Source organism: Cajanus cajan, chromosome 2, assembly GCF_000230855.2.
Source record: "Cajanus cajan strain Asha chromosome 2, NIPB_CcT2T_4, whole genome shotgun sequence".
Classification (NCBI taxonomy): domain Eukaryota; kingdom Viridiplantae; phylum Streptophyta; class Magnoliopsida; order Fabales; family Fabaceae; genus Cajanus; species Cajanus cajan.
The window spans coordinates 290,428-313,534 of record NC_138518.1 but is presented as its reverse complement, the minus strand read 5'-3'; the positions used below and the strand labels follow the sequence as shown (position 1 = coordinate 313,534).

Sequence of the window (23,107 nt, the reverse complement as noted above, 5' to 3'; positions counted from 1 at the left end):
GAGGTTGGTGTGGAAAGTTCGAATAAAGATAAAGACTAATTAATTTAATCTTCATTATTATTATTGTAATCATAGTTAATTTTTTTTTTAAAATATAGCAATTGGGTTTCCAAAAGTCATTTTTACATAGTAGTTAGAGAAGCAAAAACCCATAAGCTAGGCAAAGCACCATTAGATGGCGGTGCAACTTGAGATTCCTTCAATCCGATAAACAGGAACCAAGTTATATCAATTAAATCTTGCGATGCATGTTAAGAGATACAAATAGGCACTATAAAATTTCGCTCTCAATCCTAACCGAAAACCTACAATAATTTGGTTGAATTTTTATCCAATAAAATCTAACAATTGAATATAATTAAGAATAGCCTAGTACTGTATGTTTTGAATTAGTTTTAGTATTACATACAATTCCAATCAGAATAAATAAAATTTCCTAAAAGTAATGCCGTGTACGCATAACTGGTAGACCCACAATCACAAGAAAGCCACAAACTGGACTTGGTCGAGAAGAATTGAACAATTAATGTTGAGATTGAGAAGGCAGTCCATTGAATTTGTGATGGATCATGATCTTGAACACACGGGTTCTTCTGCTATGGTCTCAAGCAAAGGCTTCTTTGACCTGCTCATAGACAACCTGTGCATGAACTCAGGGCTAGAAAACTCTTCAATCTCATCCAGCTTCAAATTCAACTTATTGGCCTCTTCTGCTTCCTTCTCTGGGACGACCCTCACTTTGGCAGATACCCTTTTGGCAGTGATCAACAAGGCACCCATGTCAGAAGCTGTGACCACAGAGTTAAGCCTCTTCATGGGAAGCATCGCATAAACGTTGCCACACTCAAGCTCTTCATCTGCGTTCAGTGCACAAAACCTTCGTCCAATCTGTAAAGACCGCGTGTTCACCACAAAGAAGCTTGGCATCTCAAGCATCAGTTCTGCTGATATCTCTCCACTAGGGAATATCACCTTTATGTCTCTCCAATGCTTGCTTCCTATTGTTGATAGAGTGCAAGAAATGTAGTTTCCCATCTTCAATAATAACCTACCTAGCTATATATTTAATAATTTGAGACTCGAGAGTATTGAGGGTGAGCTATGTGTTTTTGAGGCTTTCAACTTTCAATGCATGGGATGAGATGTAGTAGTGCAGTGATATATGTATATGTATATATATATACACACATGAGGTGATGTCAATTTCATGTGAACAAGTCCAATGAGAAATTTCAGATTCAACGGTGGCAGTTAGTTAATTACACATAAGGTTGACATTGTAATAGTCCGCGTGAGGATTGAAAAATAAGCAGTGTTAGAAAAGAAGAAAAAATCTCAACAAGTGCAATGGGAAGCTTCTTTGACATATTCGTGTAGTTTATGATAAGCTTCTTTTTATATTTGGAGAAGCAAGCTTATGATCTGTTGCTATGTCAATGTACGCGTGGAACCCAAATGCAATTGCTTCATTAATTAATTATTATTATGCTCACAGGTGGTGTATTAGCATGCAATATTCCTTGACCACAAATTCCATTACATGTAGTGCCTTCGGCACAAAACAAGGAAGGGACTTTTTTTTATTATATTTTGGACGTGAAAGTATAATTAGAATGCATGTGAAGTGACGGAATTGACATGATATTCTAAAACCCTAGGAAGCTTTGCGTGACATTATTATTTGCGGTGACCGTGTCGGTTAGCTTGTGACGATAAGTGGTAGCAGCTCATAAATCATAATATTATTCACAAGATGATTGGTTTCACATTCCCAACTTTTCAATACATTCCTTTCTTTTCTATATATTATTATATATATACATATAAAAACTATTATATCATGATGGTGCTTGCTTGGTTCTTAGCTTAGGACATGTTTTTCCATCTTATAATTAATGGTGACATCTCATTCCCTGTGGAACCCAATGGCAGGGAGGATCTAGCTAATAGCTATCAACTGATATTCATGATTAGTAACACATGTTTCTTACACCATTGGGGTAATAAATTATTTTAAATAGTTAGATTCTTTTTTCATTTTCTTTCGCGTAAGTTGTGTACATGATGATGCGAAATCTCATGTTGCCTTCGTAAGTATTCAATTATTTTGCTTTTATAGTGAGTGAATGTGATAGAGTAATCGGCCCATGCCGCCACCAACTTTTCAGGTGAAGTAATAATAATTTCAATGGATCTGAATCTGACATAACGTTAGAAAAGTCACATCACATTACTTAATATAGTGTCTTCCTCAGAGTGCATGTCCCTATTTTGTGAAGATGCTTCCTTAAAAAAAAACAAATTAGAGAAGTCCTGTATCACTTAGCAATCATATGTACATGATATTTCACATTATCAACCGATTAAATTCCATTTACTTTACGTTAGCTATAAGTATATATTATATATTTTACTATTTAATTTAAAATAAAAAACTTTACTGTAATTAAAAACTTTACACATATATATATATATTCAACTATTTTAGAAAAAAGATAATGCAATATATATATTGAAAATTTCAAAACAACTAACAAGTTACCGACTCCCAAACTTTACTGTAATTATATTGAAATTAATAATTCAAATATATTTAAAATTAGTATTGCCTATAAGATGTCAGATATGAAAAATAAAATAAAAAGTTATATATATATATATATATATAACTTAAATTGAGAATTCAATTTATATATGTATTTGATTACTCTTTAAATGTAATGTATATTCAATTTTTTTTTCACCTGTCTTAAGATTTTACTTTAGACTAATTTAATTTGATTAAAAGATAAATAAAGTATCATCAAGATGTAATTCATTTTATGGACGGTTACTGACTTTGCAAGCTTGGGAGATGATACATTTCATCTGTTTACTAAAACTGAAAATGTTCTGACAGATGCAATTCATTTACCGGTAATATTTATTGTAAATAATTTTTCTTGAATATATGAGTTTTTTTTTTTTTTTTTTTTTATACCTTCAATGATTAAAATCTATTAGTTTCAAAGTTCCATGGTTAAGAAATGCATCTTCTCCCTGTGGTTCTGTTCTTTATTATGGGATTTTGTAGCATCTATATGTTCTTTTTGTTGTCAATCTGTCTTTAGAAGTTGTCTTATCTTTATATTAGTGCTACAATGCAGCTTGTTTCTACCTTGAGTCCTTATTTGGTAAGGAATAAATAGAGAATAAGCATAAGATAAAAGAGAAAATAAGTGTAAAGAAATTAAAAATTTGGTGTTATTTGACAAAGAAAAATTGTGAACAAAATGGGGTGGGACGAAAACAAAAACCTTTCCCTCTAAAATGAAAAATGTGAAGAAATTTACTTTTTATAAAAATAAGAAGGGGAGGGGTTGTATATAATATATATATATATATATATATATATATATATATATATATGTATATATATATGTATGTATATATAATTATATATATATGTATATATAATTATATATATATATAATTATATATTTTTTAAATAAATTTATAATAATTATACTCTCAATAATTATAAACAAATATAATTATAATAATAAAATAATTTTATTTATTATTTATAAATAAAATTATTTAAAAAATAATCTAAATCAACACATACATAATTTTTTTTGTTCTAGAGCCGATAGCACGGGACTGTATACACAAAACAGGATTTAAACCCTGATCTTACTTAAGCGTGGATCAACCCTTACCGCTGAACTACATGCTTAGGGTTAACACATACATAATCTAAATATATATATCTAAATTTAGATGTATTAAATTTCGTAAAAACGTGATGCTCAATCGTAATCTCATAATTTTCCGGAAATTCAACAGGTGGATTTAGAAATAGGTTGGGCTTTAGAGAAGCCGTTTTTTCTAACACCCATTCCTCCTATACCGTAACGACAGCGAGACTAAGGCGGTTAGGGAAGAGTTGTGCACACTAAGGTATTACGATTTTTATTTGTAGAAAAATTGATGTTATCTGATTCAAAATTATTGCCTGCTATCGTATTTCTTTCTCCTTAGATTCGAACAGATACGCCTTCTGTTATGCGAATTGACAGTCTAAGAGATTATGCTTATTACCCTTTCATTTGAGTTTATTACTCATAGCGTGAGAACAATGCTAATTATGAAAACAGTTTTGTGTGGTTGGATTGGTGCTATTTGTTTATGTTAATTTGTTGGGGGCATTATCTGTAGGTGGAATTGACTTATAGTTATGTGTAGTGTGTAATTTTCTAATAAATTGTTTGTGATGCTTTGAGTACAGGGTACCAAGGCTACTTGTTGGCCGCTTCTTAAATTTACTTGATGTACTTTTTTGGTACTCTCTTAAATCGAATTTTATGGAAGCTTTTTAGATTTTTTTGATGCATTTGGCATTGTTTGTGTGTAATTCTATTGTTTTCTATATTATAGCTGATATTGTCATTTCATTTGTGATCTTTCTGGTTAACTGTTCTTCAATTTATGGGTACGAATGGGTTAGCTGTTCTGAACTTCAAAGATTGTCTGCAAGTAAGTGGAATTGGTTGAGTACAACTGATTTTTGAGAATTGAAATTGGTTATAAGGAGTACAATGCAAAAGAATATTTGGCTTCATCTCTACCACTATAATGAGTAGTTCAGAACCATGATCATTTCCACTACTCTAACTTTGTTCATTTAATATGCAGTGTAAGAATCTAGCGAAAAATTGAAAATTCTATTGTTATATTCTTTCTTCAATAACATAAAGAAACATATGAAAAATGAAAACATACACACATATATAATAGCATATAAGTTTCAAGACAAAGATACAATTATACAAATTATAACAGCCATGAAGCGAAAAAAGTAGCTGTCTGCTACACAAATTCAGCAAAACAATAGTTGTTTACACAATTCAGAAACAGTGTCCGAAAAAAAAAACCAGTGTTGCTGCTGGCATGGTTATCAAACTCTAGAGTTTAGCAAACTTGTGGAGCTTTTGTAGACTTGATTTGTAGGCTTGACTCATAAACACATAAGAGTGAATATAGGTTGGACTTACATGAAAATAATTTTAAAAGCACAGTGAACATATTTTCAGACACCATCTGCATGAGTTTCTGGACAGTTTAGAATGCTATTGCTAATGGAGCTTCATGTTCTAAGATTCAGTTGGGATAATCTTGACATGTAAGCATTTACGTCTATGTGCAATGGAAAACAGTGCAAAAATATGTCCGAATATACAACTGAGAGAGAAATTGACGTTTTGTTATTATTACTGAAATGATAGATTGTACAATTGGTGCCAACCCTCTGTACATAGGGCCTATTTATAATATAGAGGTATTGGCTTAAGAAGAAAGGTTGTTATAACTGACCTGTAGTCAGTTATAACAATCTGACAGGGGCGGAAGAATTCAAACAAAAAGAGAAATAGTATTCTCTTACAGTAAGCTAACAAGGATATAAGAATGGAAGAAAATACAGAGAATAATAGATGAGAAATAGTATTCTCTTATATAAAGTTTCCTAAAACAAGAAAATATCTTTCTGGGTCTTTTTTTCCACCGTCAATTATGTGTAGTTTAGACATGCAATACTTTTGTATTTAGTGTGCTTTTCATATTTAGGAACTTCGTACAAAGTTTTTGTGGAATAGGGTTTGTATTTGAATGTGCTTTTTCGGGTAGACTACTTTCAGTGCCAGCATTGTTAGGCTGCACCTCCTTTTTTTTCTTTGTCTTGTGATGAGGTAAAGTCTCACAAATATTATAACTTAGAACCAGGGAAGCAATGGCATGGAGAGGACATCTTTCGAAAAACATAAAAGAGCTTCGGTTTTTGATGTGCCAGTCATCACCTGTAAGCTCATCTGCAAGGTTATAAATAAATATTTATCTTTCCTTGGGCTAATTTTTCTCAGTGTTTGTTTTCAATTTATATATTTATATGTATTGTTTGGTTGCTTAGTTATACTTACATCTCATGTATTTGAATATAAAATAAAGTGAGCTCTTATTCTTTTTTGATATCTCAGGGCATTTGTAGAGAGGAACTATAAGGAACTGAAGACATTGAACCCAAAATTGCCAATATTAATCCGTGAGTGCAGCGGAGTTGAACCCCAATTATGGGCAAGATATGGTATCAACCATCTTAAAACCCAATTTTATCTTTTTTATTTGAATTTGTCACCTTGTTATTTGCAGTCAAATTCTATATTATCATTACCAAGCCTTTCCCTTCCTAGTTTTAAAATAAGAACTTTAAGGATTTATATATTGACATTAGTTCACTAAGACTGAAAATGTTAATCTGTATTGCCCCTTAATTTCATATTTGTGCCCCAAAGTTAAGAAAAATAATAGTATTAGTAGTTGATAGAAAGTAAAATTTAATATTATCCCAGTTTTGACTTTTATCAGAAAGCAAAATACTGCATACTTTCTTGCATACACACTAAATTTATATATTGTGGCTGAAAATTCAGCTGTACAGGTGTTGAATCTGCATGGCTGAAATCTCAGCCAATTGAATCCATCCATAGAGTACTAAACATCTTTCATTAATATATCTAACTTGTTGGAGAATAATTTTTGGGGATGAGGTTCATGCCTTCTGCAATCTGTAGGGTGATTCATTTTTTGAGCAACATTGATACTTCAACACATCACACGTTTTTATTTTGTGAAAGAAATACCCTCCTATTGTGCACTTCTAAATTATCGCTGAAAGAAATTATTATGTTATCCTTTCTTTTAAAATACTTGCTCAACATTATTTCGTATGAAATGTAAATAAAATAGGTATGTGTGACAAATTTCTTAGGAGGCAAGAATCTAAAATAAGGAATATGAATATTGCACTTGCCTTAAGAAAGGCACGAAAGTTACAAATAATGATCAAGTTTTGATTAGCTTCTAGCCTATGGGAGATTTTCAATTGTAAAACTTAACTGTTAAAACATTTATAGGGCAAGAATTCTAGTTTATAGATAGGTGCTTATGGGAAAATCAGACAAGAGAGCTTCTCAAAAGGTTGAGATACATAATTTAAAGGCACAAAAGTTACAGATAATGGCCTAGTTTTGATTAGCTTAGCTTTTCAATTTTAAAAACTCAACTGTTAAAACATTTCTAGGACAAGAACAGATAGGTGCTTATGGAAAAACTAGACAAAGGAGCTTCTAAAAAGGTGGAGATACATAAGTTAATCTTAACAAAGGTTAACAATTTGATTAATTTTATTTTCATCCATAAGTATTTTTTGAGAAATTCATCCACATTGGCTCAATGTGAATATTGTCCATCTTCGATGAACCTTTTTTTTATTGTATTGTGTAAGGTACTACTTTTGTTCTTATATATATATATATATATAAATGAGAGTTTTATTTCAGGTTCTAATTATATGAAACGTAAGTTTACTTTTAATGTAGTAATTGGTAATTTAATTTTATACCTTAATTTATTACGAATCGTTCACTTATTTTTCATGAAAGTGGATGTATTTATTAGACAACTAATATCTTGAGTCATGCTCATTATTTGAGAAAATTATTCCTTGATTTATGATAAAAAAATGTCATTAAATATAATTATCACTTACACCATTTATTTCGGTGGATATTTTTAGAATAAATTTTTAAATTATGACATTATTAATTAAAACTAAATAATTTAGCTTCATTGGTTTGAAATTTTAAATTTTGATGAATTAAGTACTTGTTTCTTATATATAGGAATAAAAGTAATATATATATATATATATTTTATTTTATTTATTTATTTATTGATTTATTTATTGCAGTAAACCTGTTTGTGTTGAACCCTAATTTCCTGTATTTGTTCCTTAATATTAGATTTGGGTGTTGAGAAAGGTATCAAATTGGAAGGTTTGTCTGAGGCACAGATCTTTAAGGCACTTGAAGATCTGGTAAAAGCCAGACAGTCATTGAAAGCTTGACATTACTGCTTATGTATTGTCTGAGACAGAATAAATGTTCTCTTTGTTATTGCAAGTATAAGCCAGATTTTTTCTTCTATGTCCCATGGCCTCTGGTATCAGCATGTTTCTTTCTGCATCTTACATCTTACATCATTTAAAGTATGCAACTGTGGAGTTTAAGTTGAAAATTCTGATTTTGCTTGTTGAACACACTTATCGTGGGAGATTTATTCAGACCAAAAATGAAACTATTAATTTTGGTTCAAGTGAATATGGATCTTGTCAAAAGTTGACTTGCCAGATAACTTTCCTGAACTAAAATGAAAAGATTGTGGGCTTTGTATTTATTTAGTAACGATTTAAACAAGAGTTGTAATTCATATAATGAAAAGATTGTTGCTGAAGTTTTTTTGTTTCTGATTGTTATGGAAATAATGGGCTTCCGTATTTGGAAATCAGTCTTCTACATTAACATCTTAATTAGTCTTTGGTGTGGGCTGCAAATGTTATTCATTTAACATCTGTTTTGTGCTAAGAGGATATGTTTTTTGCCATCTTATATATTAGTGGTAATTTATTGGATGACATCTCATTTCCTGTGGAACGCTCCCTTTCCTGGTGATATTAGTAAACACATATTTCGTACACTATTGTGATGATAATTTAGTTAGATTCTTTTTGCATTCTCATTCGCTTAAGTTATGTGTATGTGATGATGGGAAATATCATGCTGCCTTCGCAAGTATTCAAGTATTTTTCTTTTACAGAGTGAGTGCCATAGAGTAATCAGCCCGTTCCGCCACCAATTTTTGAGGTTAAGTAACAATAATTTCAATGGATTTAAATCTCATACAACGTTAGCTAGCCACAACATTAGAAAAATCACATTACTTCTGTGCCAATATAGTCTCTTTCTCAGAGTGCATGGATAACGAATTTATTCCTTTTATCCCCATTTTGTGTAGATGCTTCATTTAGAATATATATATATAGAATGAGTGAAGATACAGCCTCCGAAAGTTTTTTGCCGAATCATCCTCCAAACATTAAAAAATTAATATTTATGAATAAATTATTATAAAATATTATTTAATTTAATATTTTATAATTTAAATTATTATTTTAATCATTTAATACGCGTTTCGGAATATAATTCGGAGATTGTATCATTTTTCATATAGAATTGGAAAAATAACGTATCACTTAGCAGTCATATTATAAAATATATTAAAACACAATCACTTATTTTTATGAGAAAAAAGACAGCAGTAAATTTGTCTTTCATTAATCACTACTACCTTATAAATCCCTCTACCCCCATCTATTGCCAAGTTTTATTAGCATTTTGTATGTTCCTTTACACAATTCCCCAAAAGTCTTTTGCTTAGCTCATATGCTTTTGTCTCTTCAATATCTTCTTATCATCCTTAACCTTAATAGGTGCATCAAGAACCCCGTTGTTGGATAATAAAACTTCAACCATGTATGACTCTAGAGTCCGATCCATGCTATTTTCTATTCATTATTATGCACATCTAATTTCTTAATTTTGCTTTGCCAGTGAACCAAATTTTTTGAATCAAACTTTCTTCTTTCCCCATCACAATTATGTTTCCTGTAGGCTCAGAAATAATTTTCCTTTGAATTATGGTATGAACTATTTCCGTAGATTTACCTAAGGCTAAGGAAACCAATTCTACTAATGGTGTCAAGTATTTCCATAAAACTTATCTTCCTCTTAATTATCTCGATATACCAAATTTCAAAACAGGTTCTACTTTAGTAAACTAGCTTCTTATCCACAACCATGAAGGTCTGAGAAAATTTGTTCATTTTTCGCTAAATCTGATAACCGATGCACCAACTCTTTGCTTGAATACCATACACGAGACATACCAAAATCATCTTTTAAGAGAAGATAAATGACTTTTCTCTCAGAATATTTTACCTCGTACATAAATTATTTTTAACATATAAAAAACTTATTTATTTTTTCCACTATTTTCTTCTTAAAATACTCACGGACAAATTTATCCATATAGGGCCTTGAATTTGTGTTTAAACCAATTTTATGAAATATTTTAAAATCCATTCTAATATATCAAATAGGATCGACTATTCTTATATAGGAGAATTTTTAAGAACTTCTCTTTATTTTCTTTTACATTTTAGACATTTTTTTTCAATGAGTGAAATTTTAAAAATCCCTTTCAAGTTTTTATCTAATTTAATTTATATCTATTATATTATTTATAAATTAAATTTTAATATTTTAAAAATAAATTACCAATAATTAAAAATAATCTAGTGTCACAACATAGATTATTTATCATAAATTCAAAACATAATTTACTATTTATATAAGTTTTAAATATAATTTTTATATATATATAAATTATTATAAATTTTAATTATATACAATAAGTGTTTAACATATGCTAAAATACTAATAATTATTGCTGGTAAACAATTTACAAATCTTTTATAAAAGAATAGAAACTTTCAGAAAGATCGCAAAAGAACTTAATTTTATTTATCAAATATCATCCAACAGAAAGAAACTTTAAATTGTTTCATCGTAAAATAACAGAATCTTTCTAATTCATTGGAAGTGCAAGTACAAGGAATACATGTCAATCAGAACTATAGAATGGGGTTCAAAGAGCTGCATGTTATATATGCAAACCTTGCTTTGAAAATTGGATTGAGTCGCAACTTATATCGCTTCAAAAGAATAATTTGGTTAAAATTGAAAACACATACTTTCAAGAAAACACAAACCGATAAACAAGGCTATGTCTGCTGTTAATCGATCGGTTCATTCCAAAGTATCAATTTATTTGTCACATTTGGAAATTTGAAACTGAGAAACTTTGTGAACTGGAGATATGAAAACAATAGTTTTAGTAATTTGAAAGCGACGCCAATGTGGATCAACTATCGCTTTCGTGGGCAAAATAGACCAGGAGAGTGCACCAGAACCAACTATTACACTCAGTCTAACAGATACCATTTATGTTTTCCACTGCAAAGCAAAATTTTCAACCGAATCCTTTATATGTACCTCATCTTCCCCGTTCCCCATTTGTGTTTAAATATTATCAGCTAGAGAGCAAAAGCCTTAAAAACAAAGCTGAGCTCTCAGAGGGTTTCCTTCCCGAGTAGACAGAATCACCTTAAACTTAGGCAACCTGAGCAACAGTCTCAGATGCATCTGTTTCTTGCCTGAAAATTTTAGATGGTCAGTAAAATTGGTAACCAATCAAAAGTAAAATCAACCAAGTTCTCAGACATAAAAACATAATAAGAATTTGATCCACAATTATATTATCATTTGTTATTGAGGGCAGGAGGTCAGGTCAGTCATGGAATAGGATGCTGCAAAGCCGAAAAGAAACTTGACTGATCATTAAGACATGTAATAATTTTAGGTAGGTAGGTGAGGAAAGAAATAATTTGGGCTATACACATTATCATATAAAATGGAGAAATTCAACACTTCCAACTGACAATGCCACATGGTCAGAGACACGTCAAAGTAATCTTTGTGTAAGCATACACTTTAACCCCAAATCGTGTCATTATCCCATGACGAACACATGCAAAACATGACTAGTACAGTAATACATCACTAACTAAACCACTATTCAATACAATTTGATTAAACCCTTAAACTACAGAGCAATTACAGTGATTTTTTTTTTCAATAATACACAACTCGACTCTAAAATAAGATAGTAAAAGAAGAGTATCCAAAAAGATACTGGTTTTACCTTGCAATTCCTTCCCCAACTTCCATTCTGAGAAAGTCAACAACCCTTACAGACGAACCCACCTCCTTGGATAGATTATCAAGCACTGCCTGCAAAGAGAAATGAAAGATACTAGACAATCAATTATCAAACATTGGCTCCATTGATGGATGCTTCACAAAAGGTACACAGAACACACATAAAAGTAGCAATACACATCTAAAGAGTATTTTGCACTAGGCAAAGGCGCAAAAAACTGGAAGCTTATCATGAAATTCTACATCTGGGTTGTGGTCCTGGGGTAAAGAAAAATGCTTACTGGCACTCCACTCAACAAAACACTTTCATTTGCTGGTAAGCGTCCAGAAGACATACTATGGCCATCCAAGAGTTTGAAACTTTGAATGGCTTTGAAGGCTAATGCTACTAATGGTTCTCATATTTCCAGCAGCAAATATAGGTTTCTCATTTCCTATTTCTTATCCTAGACTCAAAAGTGAAAGAGACATCATTTAGATGATTTGGATTAGGGGGGCATATGAACTAGATGTAAGTTGAAATTAAAAAGACATTACGTTTTAACCATAAGTCCATAATCCAAAGAGATGCCCATGGCATTTGGCCTTTCCAAGAAAGGCAACCAAACTCTTGCTCTCAGGAGCACCACCCTCTCTTTTGCCTTTCTCAATCGTGAAATCATAATTGACACCTTACACCAAATCCTCAAGTTATGACCACCTACACCTGATGCAGGAGCTATTTACAGATTTTGAATCTCCCACTTATCAACCATGGTGCTGAATAGTGAAAACATTTGATGCCCGCTTAACAAACAAAAGAATTAAAAAAATACTACAGAAAACAAATCCTCACACTGATAAGTTTATTTTAGAACAGAAGTTCAGATACTATTCTCAATAGCTTTATTAAATTATTTTATATCGACTGTCATAAAGCTAAAGTTGAATAATTCATAATTCTTTCAGATAATTGTGAGAATCAAACAAGGAGCCATTACTTTTAAGTAAAATTATGTATATTGCAACCTTTGACACAACATGCCACCTATGATCCTCAATGACACTCGGTAGGTCTATAAATCATTGATAAACAATAAAACAAATAAGATCTCCATATGGATTAATTCAGCCATTAAAATCTAATGTGAAGTTAGAAATGGCCAAAATCAGAACTATGAGGCAAGATATGCATTTGCCTGTGATGTTTGTTGATGGCTAGAAATCATCTTGCGATATGTTTGTTTCAACCCCAAATCCAGCATTATAAATTCATAATACATGGATAAACTAATGAAATTGGCATGTCTATATTTCTCAATCCAGGAACTAGACAAACTTTGTTGTTTCTTGTGCTTTATCAGTTTTTCTAAGCTTTACTACTTTAAGAAGAAGCAAATGACTTTTCTTTTATTTAATCAGTCCAGGGTCAATACTGAAAAATCTTTTACTCTTCCATAAAAATTCATATACTTATTGTTAAGGTGAATATGGTAGTCACCAAATGTCAATGGCTCATTTTCCCAGTCTAAGAATAAAGGAAGATTGACAAATGAAATAAAAATAATAATAATAATTAAAGTGGGTGATGGATTATGAATAAAGTTGCATGGGTAAAATTCTCATTTTTACATCGATCAAAATAATGACATTGATCAATAAATATAGCCCTCATAATTTCAATTCTCACATAAATTGTAAATCATAAATGAATCCATTTCAATTCACAGAAACATCACATACCTTCACATTTAAAGTATCATTCATAATAAACTTTTGGTCCATAAATACGACATCCTCAAAATACTTGCGGAGACGTCCTTCAACCATTTTGTCTATAGCCATCTGAGGTTTACCAGAGGCTTCTGCCTGAAGTAATAAAACCACAATTAGAGTTGTAAAGTTTTTTTTTGGTTTCTATAATAGGGTAAAGAAAGTGGAATTTCAGTATGTGAACTGTATGAATTAAATAATCCAATATGAGATGAATTTTGACAGAATGCATTTGCTGAACAAAATCTTCTTCAATTCTGAATTTTTATGTGCTAGTAAAAATTGGTTAATCAAAAAGTTGAATTGGTCCAAGTGTCTAACTAGGCCAATCCTAAACTCTTACTCATCAAGGCATATGTATAGCAGGAAAAAGGTGAAAGAGAAAAAAAGACAATGCTTATGTACATGGAGGTTATCATTCTTGTGCAGGTGTACCTGACCATAGTCAATCAAGAGACTGGTTCAAATGTCCGTTTTGCCAATTGAAGAATATTTAAAACCTATTAAACTACAAGCCAGCTTAAATCACCCAGAAAAACCCTACAACACACAATCTTAAACAACCCTTTCCATTTGGTCTGTTGCAAGTACTGCAACTTTCATACTCACCAGTCACCGCCCTTATGGGAAAATATATGTTAATTGAAAACAATTAGCATGCAACGATGGATACAATAATGGAGAGGCCGAGAAAGGCTCATTATCTAAATTTATTAATTTACATTGTACCTAAATGGGACGAATTTTCAAATAATTCTTGAAGATCAAAACATGCAGAAGCCTAAGCGAGTCTATCAATTTTGACTCCAAAAGGAGTCACAAAATACCTGAGACTTAAGAATTTCTCGCTCATTTTCCAACGCATCTGAAGGCACGAGTTCCTTCGTTAAAAATAATGGCTTTGCTGCCACTACATGCATTGCCAATTCCGATCCAACACGTTGAAGAGCTTCCGCTTGCGTTTTACCATCATCTACTTGAAGAGACAAAATTCCAGCAATGCGACCCAAACCTGATCAGAAGCCTGGTAGGTTAAAGTTTGTAGGCGTTGCAAAGAAATTGGAACTCAGCAGAAGATATAGAAAAACAAAATGATAATAACTTGATTTGAAGAAGTTGAGAGCAGAAATTAAAAGGAAAGGGTTGAATTTACTTACCTGGTTGGGGACTGGTATGAAGATACGTGGATATAAAACCGTGGGGAGATGTAGGCATGACATAGCCTCTTCTAAGCCTCACATTCTCCCCCATCATGGCAGCCACTTCAGTGATTGCATTGTGAACGCTTGTCTCTCCATTTATCTTGGGATGCTCAAGATTCAGTGTCAAGTCCTGGTCAGAGCAAGTGATAAGTTGAACAAACACATTCATTTCATTCCAACAAGATTGAAAGCATTAAATTACCTCAAAAGATTGCGGTCCAACATGAAAGGCAGAAGAAGAGGAGTTGTCCAGAGACAAAGCTTGCTTGGCCAAACACAATGCCAAGTGTTGAAAAATGTCGTTTCGGGCAACGAAGTCGGTTTCGCAGTTGAGTTCGACGAGAGCGAGTTTGGAAGGGGTTTGGGCGAGGGCGAGCAAGCCTTCGGAGGCAGTGCGAGAGGATTTTTTGGAGGCTAAAACCTTTCCCCTCTTTCGGAGCTCCTTCTGAGCGGCCTCGATGTCCCAATTAGAATCCACCAGTGCGGCTTTCACGTCCTTCATGGGAGCGCTCGTTCTTTCTCGCAACTGCTTAATCAGATTCACGTTGTTCTCCCAAGAGTAGTGCCGACAAGCCACCCTTATGGAAACGCAAACGCGTTTCGCGGCTCCGTGAAGTGCCATGGCTATACCTATGTCCGAACTGCACACTAGGGCTTTTCACTCTCTCTTCTTTTACAAAATCTTTTTCTTAAATGTTGAATCTCATTGCTGTCCCTGTCAAGTAAAAAGTTTCGTTTAATTATTTTTCTTCCATAGCTTAAATACTTAAAAAACAAAAAGAAATTATACTACGTATATATTTTTAATCACCCACTTTTGTTGATTTTTAGTTTTACTTTTTAATAAATTTTTACTAATTTTATTATTAAATTTTTTATGATTTTTATTTTTAATCCTTTAACTTTTACCCATTAAAATTTTGGTCTTTAATTTTGAATTTTTTTTATGAATAAATTTCTTCAAATAAATTTTATTCAGAAATTAAAAATAAAAAATAACAAAAATTCATTAATTAAATATAGTTAATTCTAAAAAATATTTTATTTTTCCGTATATTTTTTCTTACTATTCTATAAACTTTATCTTTTTTAGTTTTACAATAATAAATTATAAAAACTAAAAGGATAATATATATATATAAGAACTAAAATAAAATATTTTTAATATTTAATTATATTTTTAACTCTTTATCTTATTTTTTAGATTTATTTTGATTATTTCTTTATTAAAAAATTTATTTTGATCTTTTATTTTTTTACATTTAAATTAATTTGATCTTTTTAAAATAATAATTATTTTTAATTTTATAATATAATTTTGAATCAATTTTTTTTTATTTTTAAATATGAAACTTATAATATTAAATTCACTCAATATGAAATCATGAAATGAAAATGAAACTGACATTTAAATCTAAAACAAAGTATTTTCTAACGAAAAATGTCTCAAAGTATATATACTTGATGTTTACGAGTTTTTTAAACAAGAGAATTAGTTATTGTACATATTTTCATTCACAACAATTAATTTGACAATTTTTATATAAAATTTACTCTTAATATAAGTAATAATTATTAAAACTTTTTAAACAACTGCACACACATTTTAAAGATATTTTTAATTATTTATACTTATATATAAGGGAGATAGATGAATATAATCATTTTTTTGTCTTCATATTTTTTTTAGATAATTTTATTCTTTAAATTCATAAATAATAATAAATAACTTTATAAATTAACCACTCATATAACCATTGAAATAAGTTAACTATTTCTAACCATTCAAATTCTTAATCACTTTTATTACTTAACCCCAAATTTTATTGAATTTATTTTTTTTTAAATAAAATATAGAGGCATAGTATCTTGACTCCACTAATACTATTGAAGAGATAATTTAGAAATTATTAAATTTCATGTGACATTACACAACCTATCAAAATTGAGTTCAATAACTTCACCATAGTTGTCATCGGAAATGTTCTTATAAGAAAAAATGAGAGACAATGCATAAGTGCGAGAAGTAGATAAAGTACATGGTAAAATTTTTTTATATATTTTTAACTTTTCAATGCAAAATAATATATTTTATTTTTGTATAAATGAAAAGTTATAAACAAAGAAGCATCATCACTCACTTTTGTATATAGATTTTGAATATGTCTATTTGAAGAAAAAGATAACATTGCACAAATTCATTGCTTAGTATAAGGTAGTAGTAAAAAGTTTAAGTTTAATGAATAAGGTTACCCATTCTAACCTTGATAAGACCTTTATACACACACAAAAAGATGATATTGCACAAGTTTTTAATTTTTAAATTAGAAAAATTACTTGATATTTATAAAAATAAATAATATATGTTAATGTAAGTGACTATACATTTGAACCATTGTGATGGATATAATAGTGATAATGAGATTAGAAAAGAAGCATGGAGATTTAAGTTACTTTATTTAATATGATTAAAAAAATTTTTTTTGACATAATGGGACTAAGTCCCAAAAGAAGTAAGAGGATTAAAAATCCAATGAATAAGCAATACAAGAAACATCATGCAAAAAAGAGAAGAAACAATAGTAGGTATAATACACCATAAAATCTTAAAAGCAAAAAATTATATCTAAACCATGCTTTGCAAGTAGGATTGCAACTTGATTCGCCTCTTGCAAACACATGCATCCATAGCAAATTTCCTTTACATTTATGAACATTTTAAATTGCAAGCACTAGTGCATAAAACAATGGTGGCTTTAAGTAAACCATTATACATCTAAAGCACCAAGAAAGCTTCTACCCATTATATATCCCAACAACTCATCTCCAACCATTGAATAACCACAAAATTTTGTTGCATGTCCCAAAATGAAGGGTTTGAATTGGTCCCAAATCATCCCACAAGACGTGTTCAACCTATTAGTCATAATAGATCTGTCATGGTTAATATCAACTACTCTTGACTCTAGAGGATGTCACTTAATGAAACAGTGCTTGCATATTCTCAAGTTATCCACATCATTTAGTTGAATAACACTAGAGTTTATATAAATTAATTCTACCAACTTTTTAACATTAGCTATCACTATAACATACAACATGCACATGTTTTAAAAAATAACGTCATTTTACCTCTATTAAATCCTTTGCAAAGTAGTACCAAAAATAGTATTTCAAAGAAATTTTAGAAAAATTTAAAAAAAAATCTCACTTAAATTTTAAAACACATCCTTTCACACTTGATGACCATGACCACAATCTCAAAATACATGGAATAAATCTATGGTGTAATTATGAAAAAATTCATATTACCCCAACAATTGAGTCCATTTCCTCCTTATTCTTTCTAAGTTTGCGAACAAGGCTCCATGAACAACTTTTCATAGAAACACACAAAAATGTTAAGGCGTTTTCACTTCCAAATTGTATCAAATAAATTTATTTTCAGTGTTCATCAAAGGATTTGAGAGTCCTATAAGCTAATGACAATGTTTAGGAGGAATAATATTGGACAAGACATTGTCATTATTCCATGTTTAAAAGCCTTGTAAACTAATGACAATGTTAAAGATGTCTCATCAATAATTTTCAAGCCAAACAATTATGTCCATTATAATGCTTAGGAGAAATAATATTGGATATTCTTTGCACCATAAAAAAAGGAAATAAAATATTCAAATTTCCAAAATCTCACTCACCATTTTATTTAATAAAATCAATAACAACTTTCTCAAGCTTAAAATCATTAAGGCTTGTTTGCGCATTTTTCACCAAATGACTAACATTAAGCATCCATTCATCAGTCCAAAATGAACCAAACCTCCATTACCCATTCTTCACATGATATTTTGTTGGAAGGTTGGACAATTATCACAACTATCATGATAATAATTACAACTAGGTAGCATGCAAATTTTGAATTTTGGGTAACAACTTAGATCCACATATATAGTGTTGTCTAAGGATCAAATTAGACAAATTAATAGGTTGGGTGCACAACTTCCGCAAAGCTTTTAACATAAAGACATTTTTCATATCCTTTGTCTTTTCTTAAACCAAGCCCACCATACTCCTTAGGCTTGCAAATATTGTCCCAAACCACCATATGAATCTCCCTTTCATGATCACTACACTTTTTATTCACCTTGTCACAAATAGAGCAAGGAAGTTTCATTGTTTGCATAACATATGATGACAAAGCTTACAACACATATTTTACCAATGCGACCCTACCTACAAAAGATAACCTCCTAGTCCTCCTAGAGCTCAAACATTGATTCACTTTATCAATAATAAACTGATTTGTATTCTTTGTAACTCTCTTATGTAAAATAGGTGCATACAAGTACAAATAGGTGCATACAAGTACTTCTTTCCAAATCAAAAGCTTTGTCTTATGAAAATTTTTTAAGCTCCATATTGACATTCGATCCCTAGGTACCCATAATATTTCATTATTTGTCATAATTTTCATTATGTGAAATTAGCTAACTTGACAAGTAAAATATCATCAATATTTAAGTTTCAAATGATTGAATCTTTATTGGTTGATGATGGTATAAACATAGAAATAATTTGTTGAATATCATGAAAATTAAGACCTTGTAAATGATATTTAATTTTTATGAAAAATTTATAAGTCCTATCAACTCACGTAATTTTAAATTTTTCATACCATCAATAAAAATACTTTGATTATATAGACTAATTTTTAAGAGTTGTTACTCTCACATACTTATTGACTCAAATACTAAAACAAAATTTAATTTAATTTAATTTATGTTTAATTAACTATTTGATTAACAAAATATACTAAACTAAATATATATTTAATAAAATTTTAAATTGTAAATTGTTTAATCTCAAATTTCATTAAAAAAAAAAATAATTTCTATTTGAATAGTTTAAACACAAATAAAATTAAATTATTTTTTAAAATAATGTTACATATGTAACATTATTTTTATTATTATCCTTCTTTATCACTTTATTTATTATTGAGAGATATTTATTAATAATATATAGATAAACACAAAAATCAATCGTATTTTACAAATTGTTATATAAGTTGTTTTTTTTATAGATATATCATTTTCATGTTTTTTTAATATTTCAAATGCAAGGTTAATTTTGCTTGAAAAAAAATAGAAAAAAAATTTAAATGTGGCAAACTATAGGATTTACCCCGGGAGGGCATATATAAAGATTTGAACATTTGAGATGAGCCGCGGCGCAGCATCTGAAGGTTTTCTTCTTCTTCATCTTCGTCTCGTCGTCTTTTTTTTCTTTCTCTTTTTTTCTCTTTTCCCTCGCGCCTTCAATCAATCGCATTTTGCAGGTACCCTTTCATTCTATTTGTTGCATATTATTGATCTCATTCTCGGTTTAATGCTTTTTCTTATGCTTTTTGATTTTATTTCCTCTGATTCATTAAGATCTAACTACATCTCATGCATGTTTGTTACAACAATAATAACATTATTGTTACTTTCGTATGCCTAGAATCAATAATCAAAGATTACCGATTTCTTAAATCTTCGCATGAATCATTCCTTTTAATATATATATATATATATATATATATATATATATATATATATATATATATATATATATATATTATTAATCTGTTTTTTGATCTATTATCATTTTTTCCCGTCTTCTGGAAACATCCATCGTAATTATTTCATATATTGTGTATTATCAACATGCTTTGAGATTGTCAAATTGTTCCCTTCTCAAGGTGTTAACACCATACATACATGCCTTTAACTAAAATCTCAGCATCTCTGTTGTTATTTGATTTAGGGTTCCTGCAAGTTCTGCTGTAGCAGATTCCAAGGTGAAAGGTTCAGGTTGTTGAACTTTCTTTCATGTTTGAACAGGCAATTATCCATTTGGGACCAATTGAGTTGTTGCTTGGAGAGTGTTTTTCTCCTTCTAGAAAAAAACATAAGGCCTTGCCTACGAGACCGAGCTGTATGCGCTGTGAGACGTACCAGGAACACCCTAACCTTTGTTGTTGTTCTTGGCAGCCTTCACTAGTTGCGCAACGGTGGTCTTCCTGATTACAAGCAGCAAGTCATCATTGCAGATTACAACCTGAGGCGTCTGTTGTGATTGTTTTTGTCTTTGGAACTTTTCTTGTTTAAGTCATTATGGCCTTACAGAACATTGGTGCTGCAAATAGTGATGATGCCTTCTATAGGTATAAGATGCCTAGAATGATTACCAAAATTGAGGGTAGAGGGAATGGCATCAAAACAAATGTTGTCAACATGGTTGACATTGCCAAGGCATTGGCAAGGCCACCCTCTTACACTACCAAGTACTTTGGGTGTGAACTTGGAGCCCAATCGAAATTCGATGAGAAAGCTGGGACTTCTCATGTTAATGGGGCACATGACACTGCAAAACTTGCTGGTCTTCTTGAGATCTTCATCAAGAAATATGTCCAGTGTTATGGTTGTGGAAACCCGGAAACTGAGATATTAATTACTAAGAACCAAATGGTCCAGCTGAAATGTGCTGCTTGTGGTTTTGTGTCAGATGTGGATATGAGAGATAAGCTTACTTCATTTATTATAAAAAACCCTCCTGAAACAAAGAAAGGATCCAAAGACAAGAAGGCAATGAGGAGAGCTGAGAAGGAAAGACTGAAGGAAGGTGAAGCAGCTGATGAGGAAATGAAGAAAATAAAGAAAGAATCTAAGAAAAAGGGCTCGTCTACTACAAAGGATGAGACCACAAAATTGAACTCTACAAAGAAGAAAGCCAGTGGCTCTGATGAAGATCGTCAATCTCCAGCCCACATTCAAGTTGATGAGAAAGAAGAGGCTCCGGATGAAGATGATGATGAAGTACAATGGCAAACAGACACGTCATTAGAGGCTGCTCGGCAACGTATCCAAGAACAGCTAAGTGCTGTAACAGCTGATATGGTAATGCTCTCCACAGATGAGCCAGAGAAGAAGGAAAAGGGAGCAAGTAAGAAAAGTGATGGTTCTGAAAATGGTAATTCAATGCACTACAGTAAACTGGTTGGAGAAGTGAAGGCAATCTTGAACAAAGGTATCGCGGCAAATGAATTGCAGTCCCATATGGCAGCTCTTCCTGCACCAGCACAAGAAAAGATCAGTGCTCTGTTTGAGGTCTTATTTGAGGGTACTGAGAAAGGGTTTGCCAAAGAAGTCGCCAAGAAGAAGCGCTACCTTGCTGCTGCAGTTTCTGTGGGGGAGGGATCACAGCTACAATTGCTTCGTGCAATTGAGGCTTTCTGCTTAAAGTCCACTTCCAATGCTTTGAAGGAAATTGCCATTGTTTTGAAGGCACTCTATGATGCTGATGTGTTGGAGGAAGAGTACATAGTGCAGTGGTTTCAAGAAGGGCTGAAGGGTGATAATAAGGACTCCCAGATATGGAAGAATGCCAAACCTTTGATTGATTGGCTTCAAAGTGCGGAATCAGAATCAGAGGAAGAATAATGTGCACGAATAGTCTTTCGTTTATGTTTCTTTACTTGTCTAGTATTTGATCCCTTGTTTTGTGTTGCTGAGCGTTGTTCCGTGTCCCTGTTTGTCTGGACTTGAGTAACAACATGAAGAGTATACTCTAGAGTTTTTTGTGGTATCATCATATTTTGTTTTCGTTGGCTATGAATGCATTTTCAACTCTACTTATCCTTGCAGAACAAGTCTATTAGTCGCTTGTTTGGATCTGAATTTACGATCTACAGTTTCCAATAAATCCTCGTCCAAAATCCCCTAATAACTTAGAAACAAGTATTTTTTGATTGCGGCTGATCCATGTTCACAAAATAGTGAATGCCCAACCAAACAGGCACCAACCCGATTCCAAAATCCTTTGAGAAAACCGTGAACAGAAAAGCTATGCAATCTGGAAAATGTGTATTTAAATTAGTTTATTTTATATTTAAAATAATTTATTATTATTATTGGTTTTAGAAGGGCTTTTATATAGAAGAACACACAAAATTAAGCAAAACTCAACATGAGCCAAGTGTATATTTGTATTTATAGTGTTCGAAGTATTTTGCAATTCAAGTTCTATCAAGAGATTTTGCCAAAAAGGTGTATATATATTATCTGGCTGCGTGACCCTCGTATTCTTAAGGCGGCAAGCAGGGAAGAAATCAGGAATCTTTATCTTGCTTCTTCAAATCTTCATGGCGAAACAGGAGATTGAGTATCCTTTCCTTTGCTATAATTAAAACAAATGTCCCATATGTTCTGCCGCTTGTATGATTTTTGGGTGCTAGGTTGTTTGCCACAAAGGCAGAACGACGGAGAGATGTCCACCACCCTACCTCAGTATATCACCCTGCACTCTAGGGATGATAATCATACGAAAGCACATATTAAAAAATTTGCTATTGAAAAATAATGATTACAATTTTAGTTGTGAAAAACAAATGCACTT

At 31.3% G+C, this 23,107-nt stretch overlaps 4 protein-coding genes across 7 annotated transcripts; 2 read left to right on the top strand and 2 right to left on the bottom strand.

Annotated features, from left to right (window-relative positions):
* Positions 1-294: 294 nt before the first annotated feature.
* LOC109818528 (uncharacterized) lies at positions 295-1,035 on the bottom strand. Its single transcript, XM_020384017.3, has one exon. It carries the CDS (start codon positions 1,033-1,035, stop codon positions 568-570), a length of 468 nt encoding a protein of 155 aa, XP_020239606.2. The 3' UTR covers positions 295-567.
* A 2,760-nt stretch (positions 1,036-3,795) lies between these two features.
* On the top strand, positions 3,796-8,026 carry LOC109818529 (NADH dehydrogenase [ubiquinone] 1 alpha subcomplex subunit 2). Of its 2 annotated transcripts, XM_083067762.1 has the most exons (3): positions 5,768-5,856; positions 6,015-6,121; positions 7,839-8,026. In XM_083067762.1, exons 1-3 carry the CDS (start codon positions 5,771-5,773, stop codon positions 7,940-7,942), a joined length of 297 nt encoding a protein of 98 aa, XP_082923888.1. In that variant the 5' UTR covers positions 5,768-5,770; the 3' UTR covers positions 7,943-8,026. The 2 variants fall into 2 exon arrangements, 1 of the variants encoding a protein (XP_082923888.1); XR_002241453.3 differs by lacking the exons at positions 5,768-5,856; positions 6,015-6,121 and adding an exon at positions 3,796-3,942.
* Positions 8,027-10,724: 2,698 nt separating this feature from the next.
* LOC109818526 (translation elongation factor Ts (EF-Ts)) lies at positions 10,725-15,348 on the bottom strand. The gene is made up of 6 exons (XM_020384015.3): positions 14,871-15,348; positions 14,624-14,798; positions 14,294-14,478; positions 13,437-13,562; positions 11,698-11,786; positions 10,725-11,149 (listed from the first exon to the last, which is right to left on the bottom strand). The coding sequence occupies exons 1-6, from the start codon at positions 15,288-15,290 to the stop codon at positions 11,107-11,109; spliced, it is 1,038 nt and encodes a 345-aa protein (XP_020239604.2). The 5' UTR covers positions 15,291-15,348; the 3' UTR covers positions 10,725-11,106.
* Positions 15,349-19,866: 4,518 nt separating this feature from the next.
* LOC109818544 (eukaryotic translation initiation factor 5) lies at positions 19,867-22,343 on the top strand. 3 transcript variants are annotated; one of them, XM_020384037.3, is made up of 3 exons: positions 19,867-20,006; positions 20,477-20,523; positions 20,704-22,343. In XM_020384037.3, the coding sequence occupies exon 3, from the start codon at positions 20,827-20,829 to the stop codon at positions 22,150-22,152; it is 1,326 nt and encodes a 441-aa protein (XP_020239626.1). In that variant the 5' UTR covers positions 19,867-20,006; positions 20,477-20,523; positions 20,704-20,826; the 3' UTR covers positions 22,153-22,343. The 3 variants fall into 3 exon arrangements, with proteins under 3 accessions (XP_020239626.1, XP_020239625.1, XP_020239628.1); XM_020384036.3 differs by having other exon boundaries at positions 20,477-22,343; XM_020384039.3 differs by lacking the exon at positions 20,477-20,523 and having other exon boundaries at positions 19,885-20,006; positions 20,554-22,343.
* The last annotated feature ends 764 nt before the right edge of the window (positions 22,344-23,107 follow it).

What these genes read in the sequence shown, in the direction of transcription:
- LOC109818528 (XM_020384017.3), bottom strand. Translation starts at nt 1,035, where the DNA reads ATGGGAAACTACATTTCTTGCACTCTATCAACAATAGGAAGCAAGCAT.
- LOC109818529 (XM_083067762.1), top strand. Translation starts at nt 5,771, where the DNA reads ATGGCATGGAGAGGACATCTTTCGAAAAACATAAAAGAGCTTCGGTTT. An exon ending in CCTGTAAGCTCATCTGCAAG is followed by an intron (nt 5,857 to 6,014) that starts GTTATAAATAAA and finishes TTGATATCTCAG; the next exon opens with GGCATTTGTAGAGAGGAACT. An exon ending in CCAATTATGGGCAAGATATG is followed by an intron (nt 6,122 to 7,838) that starts GTATCAACCATC and finishes CCTTAATATTAG; the next exon opens with ATTTGGGTGTTGAGAAAGGT.
- LOC109818526 (XM_020384015.3), bottom strand. Translation starts at nt 15,290, where the DNA reads ATGGCACTTCACGGAGCCGCGAAACGCGTTTGCGTTTCCATAAGGGTG. An exon ending in TCATACCAGTCCCCAACCAG is followed by an intron (nt 14,479 to 14,623) that starts GTAAGTAAATTC and finishes GCTTCTGATCAG; the next exon opens with GTTTGGGTCGCATTGCTGGA. An exon ending in GAGAAATTCTTAAGTCTCAG is followed by an intron (nt 13,563 to 14,293) that starts GTATTTTGTGAC and finishes TTATTACTTCAG; the next exon opens with GCAGAAGCCTCTGGTAAACC.
- LOC109818544 (XM_020384037.3), top strand. Translation starts at nt 20,827, where the DNA reads ATGGCCTTACAGAACATTGGTGCTGCAAATAGTGATGATGCCTTCTAT.